The sequence below is a fragment of the Corella eumyota genome, chromosome 3 (assembly GCF_963082875.1).
Source record: "Corella eumyota chromosome 3, kaCorEumy4.1, whole genome shotgun sequence".
NCBI classification, from domain to species: Eukaryota; Metazoa; Chordata; class Ascidiacea; order Phlebobranchia; family Corellidae; genus Corella; species Corella eumyota.
In genome coordinates this window covers 6576915-6581490 of record NC_137492.1, presented here as the reverse complement: position 1 = coordinate 6581490, position 4576 = coordinate 6576915, and the positions used below count along the sequence as shown (strand labels likewise).

At 35.7% G+C, this 4576-nt stretch overlaps 1 protein-coding gene across 1 annotated transcript; it reads left to right on the top strand.

Moving 5' to 3' along the window:
• The first annotated feature begins 760 nt into the window (after positions 1-760).
• LOC145745889 (uncharacterized) lies at positions 761-4176 on the top strand. The gene is made up of 2 exons (XM_082564069.1): positions 761-2457; positions 3789-4176. Exons 1-2 carry the CDS (start codon positions 761-763, stop codon positions 4165-4167), a joined length of 2076 nt encoding a protein of 691 aa, XP_082420195.1. The 3' UTR covers positions 4168-4176.
• Positions 4177-4576: the final 400 nt, after the last annotated feature.

The window sequence follows — 4576 nt, the reverse complement described above, 5'->3', positions numbered from 1 at the left end:
CAAGCTAAACGCGATTTTTTAGTTTTAAAACCGACGCCATATTGTTAAAAGTTTAATGTAATTATATCGGAAGTTTTAACTTATTTTATTTCACGATATTATAGGCATAGGCGCTTAGCTCTGGACGACTTAATTTATTACCTGCACATATAACTTAAATAGTTTTAAACTATGATTTTCTGCTACTGATTTTTTTACTACGCCATTAAAAGTATTCATATATATTGTATTTACATCTAAAACATGTCAATTTCTTACCATTTCAAGGGTATAATTTACATACTAACCCTTAGTTTTAACTTTTTTATCAAACATTTCGCTATGCTATAACTTATTAGCTATAGCGCCGGTGAGTATGGGTAACATGATTAATACCGAAAGATTTTTCATTGATAAATGTTCACACGACTGAAATCACCGACTGTTATGCAAACGATTTAATATTTCGATACCTCTATTATTTAACATTAGAGATCCTACATTATTTAATACTCATCGAATAAGCTTTAGATACCAAGTCTAAATTAACATTTGTGCGTATTTAACTCTATAACCTTAATGTTAAAACAAAAACATTTTTTGTTGAATAATTAAATCATTAAATAATCACAACAAAAATTCTACGAGGTTTAAATTTTATTAAATCAGCTGTAATTAATATTTATTTTTTATTTTACAGATGTAAAACGCAAAACGAATTCAACAAAGATTTTTAGCGACTGGATCTTATCGAGTAAACGAGGATTTCCAGTTTAAAAAAATGGCTGATACAGCGTCACTTTTTGGTTCTAATTACCCACAGCCGGGGGGAAACACAAACGGAATTTACAGGGACCCCGCTGTTCATTTACAACCCAACTTACAAATGATTCAACTCAACGGCCCGCGTTCTTTATCAAAACAGCCGAGATGTTCTTCCAATAGGCAGCGACTGCATGCCGGGAGTTTCGAATTCGACGAATTAGCGCCTCCCCAGCCTTTAAATCAAAATGACAGCAGGCCTCAGTACCACAAAGGCACAAACTGTCCGTCCCCGGAATTAAACCACGGCCCGGTAAATCAAACTCTGGATAAGAGCTTGCAAATTCAAAAGTACAATTATGGCTTTAATGCAGCAAGTGGAGAGAATCATTCCATTGCGTTAGGCGAAAACAAACCCTACGACTCCACAACAACTTACGATGAGATGTTAAGATATGAATTGCCTCCGCACATCGCGAATACGTTTCAAACCAGCATATTAGAAAGCGGTGAAACTCACAGCTTTTTGCAAAACGGACTACCTCATCAATACAGTGGCAGTGTTACTTTCCAAGGCCCGCCAAGTCAATCACAGCAGGCGTGGTCCGATATGAGACGAAGTAGTTCTCATTCATTATCATCAGGTCGATCTAACTCAAGCTGTGGATATACACCCCTTAGCTCCTTGTCATCGCCAGGCCAAGAACAATTACAGTCCACCTATCCATACGCGGACCTAAATTCAACCGAACCGGCTAGTCTATCTCCACTACTCGAATGTATTTCTTCGCAACAACTTAACTCAACTAGTGGCAGAAAAGACATTTCAAGTCCCTTAGTTTGTGATCAGGGCACTCACGAGATAAAAAAGCAAAACGTTTTTGTTTGGGACAGACAAGATCAGGACGAAGCTACCTTTACGAGCCTCGATACATTTACAGACACAAAGGGTTACTTAAATGAGTTTATGATAGACTGTAAGCGAGAACCAGACAATGTTTTGCACTATGAAAATCAACATGATGCTCAAATGTACATGGAAATTAATTCTGCCGAGCGTTATCATGCAATGTATGCGCAAGAAAATGAAAATTACGATGGTGATAGTGCAATGGACTACAATAGGGAGGAGAGAGAATTCTCAAAGAGTCTGGCTTCTAAACTACCTTTGTTGTCATTTGTTCATTCAAATCCCGAGCAGGATAATCAAGTCTTTACAAGATACGCGTTCGGTAATAGCTCAAGTTCCAAGGAAAGTAATACAGACAAACCTAATTTTTCTAAAGTCGGCACAATGGGTGCTGACAGCAACACTTTGCATAGTTCAACAGCTTTACGAGCTACTGGTAACGGGCTTTATGCAATGGAAGATGATCCATCAATAGTGGAAGATTATAGGCTAGCAAAATCTCTTACACAGGGCGACTTAAATGATAGTAACTGCCGCCCTCCTTATTCATATTCAGCGCTTATTGCACTTGCGATTCAGAGCTGTCCAGGCAAACGCATGACCCTGCGTCAGATTTACCACTATGTGGAAACTTTTTTTCCGTTTTATAAGAACAGCAAAGCAGGCTGGCGAAACTCGATACGACACAACTTGTCCCTGAACGATTGTTTTAAAAAGGTGCCCCGGAACGAGAACGATCCAGGTAAAGGGAACTATTGGATTCTGGACCCGGGGAGCGAAAAAATGTTTGACAACGGAAATTTTAGGTATGTGGTCTTTAAACAATTAGTAAGTCTACTTAACCTATACCATAAAATTGCAAGTATATTACTTATAAAACTATAAACGTTATTTAACAAATTGCAGTTTTACAATTTCAAGTTTGAAATGTTATACCAAAACAACAATTTTCCATGCTTTAAAATTAAAAAAGCAAAAAATAAATAACAAAAAATATCGTACAGTTAGGTACAAAGAGATTAATAGTTTTAAAATAAAACAACAAAAAATAAATTTTACCCAACCATACGAAGTTGGATTTTTACACAACTTTACAGCATATAAGAATGGACCGCGCTTATAATCTTCCTTTAACGATTGAAACGCCAGTTTGTGGCACAGGATGGAAGTTGGGCTTTTAAACCCCGCACAATTCTGTTAAGCCAGCTGATAATAAAGCCAACATCACTCGCACAACGGAAATAGTGACGCATTTTATCAACCAACGCGACAACGCCAGATATAAAGCGCAATAGGTCATGCTTCGGTCCTATGTTTATATATTTCGATTCATTGTTTGTTGATAATAGCGAAACTATCGCCGCGCCGTGGTGCGATTTTGTTTGGTCATTTTGAACTTAATCTTTGTTTTGATTGAGTTATCTAAACCAAAACACAATAGTTGAATGTAGGCAACCTTGTTTAACGCAAGCTTTTATTTAATACATTAAATTTAATGTAAAGTTTCGATTGATAGCGCGCTTGTCTTTAGATACAATTTACAGTAACAGTACTTCAATTTAATTGGTGTTAGCCGAATAACATATTTAATCCATGAAGCCTTACTTTACAAAAAACTCGAAATTAGAACAATTTGAATAATTATTAAGGTTTTTAAATGGCCTATGTTTTATACCATGCAAATTTTTTATTTGTTTGTTTAATAAAATTGTGGATGTTATACACAAAAAAACAAAATATTATAAACGCACTTTGCAAAGCAAACTGCGCCATATGTTTAACTGGTGACGTTTAGAATAAAGGAAGCCAATGACGTCACTTTTAGGAAAGATAGCGGAAATTCTACTCTTTAACAACATTCCCTGTTTAATCGTTTGCGTTTTAAAAATTTGCCGAAATTTCCAACTCACGTTAATGCTAAAAAGATTGTCAGTTGTGTTTGTTATTGGTGGCCTAAATTATAATACAGGAAAAAAAATATATTTGTTACATAAACCCTAGTGCTTAACAGCATTACAATATTGGTGGTTTTTGTCAATAATAACATTTATAAATATATTATAAAAGCTTTTATAAAAAAATTTTTTAAAAAGTTTAATTTTAATGACGTAATTAATAATTCGTTACGTCATTACAGACGCAGAAGAAGACGCAGGGTGGAAGTCCGGGATGCTGGAAACCATAGTTCCTCGCCCTCCCCGCATCCTTTGTCCAAAATGGAGGAGCTCATGCACTTTCAAGAAAAAACGTTTAGAAAACTTCCCAACAACACGAATCGCTATGAAAGCAACGACGTCATATCTTTAAAGGGGTTAAGCTCGTCCGCGTTTACCCCGGTTGTTAAAAAAGAGCCCGAGAATGGGTTCACGGGGGCGGCAAGTTCAAATCCTGCGGAAGACTTAGCGACAATGTATGATAACTCGCAGACTGAATTTTACCCGGCTTTGTCAGATAACCATACGCCTCTTAAAGAAACAGTCGACTGTTCGGACACAACTAATTCTCTTTTACCGTGATTTACAAATAATATATTAACAACTATTATTAAAATAGCGAATACCTAAAAGAATTATTAGCCATTATTTAAGTCGTTTTAAAAAGCAAAAATTTCAGGAAATACCGTTTAGTAATTTTAACAAGATGGTGTTATATTTTTTGATTTTAGACTGTTATGGTCACCACATCATCAAAACCGAGCGCGTATTAATGTTTAAAAAAAGTACACCCGTTGTCTAAAAAGGGCTAAAAAAAAGTATTTTTTTGTAATATTGTTAGACGGTGTTTCTGGTATATAGTAATGGTTTTCAGTGTTTGTTTATTTTTGCGTAGCAATCAGTTTATAATGCCCAGAAAGACATGGAGTTTTGCACAGTTTTCTCGAAACGAAAGTCCTCATTATTTGCTATATTGTGTTATGTATTATTT

Bases quoted from the DNA above. Each gene is read 5' to 3' on its own strand.
- LOC145745889 (XM_082564069.1), top strand. From the start codon at position 761: ATGGCTGATACAGCGTCACTTTTTGGTTCTAATTACCCACAGCCGGGG. The intron at 2,458-3,788 runs GTATGTGGTCTT...ACGTCATTACAG, and splicing joins TTTGACAACGGAAATTTTAG to ACGCAGAAGAAGACGCAGGG.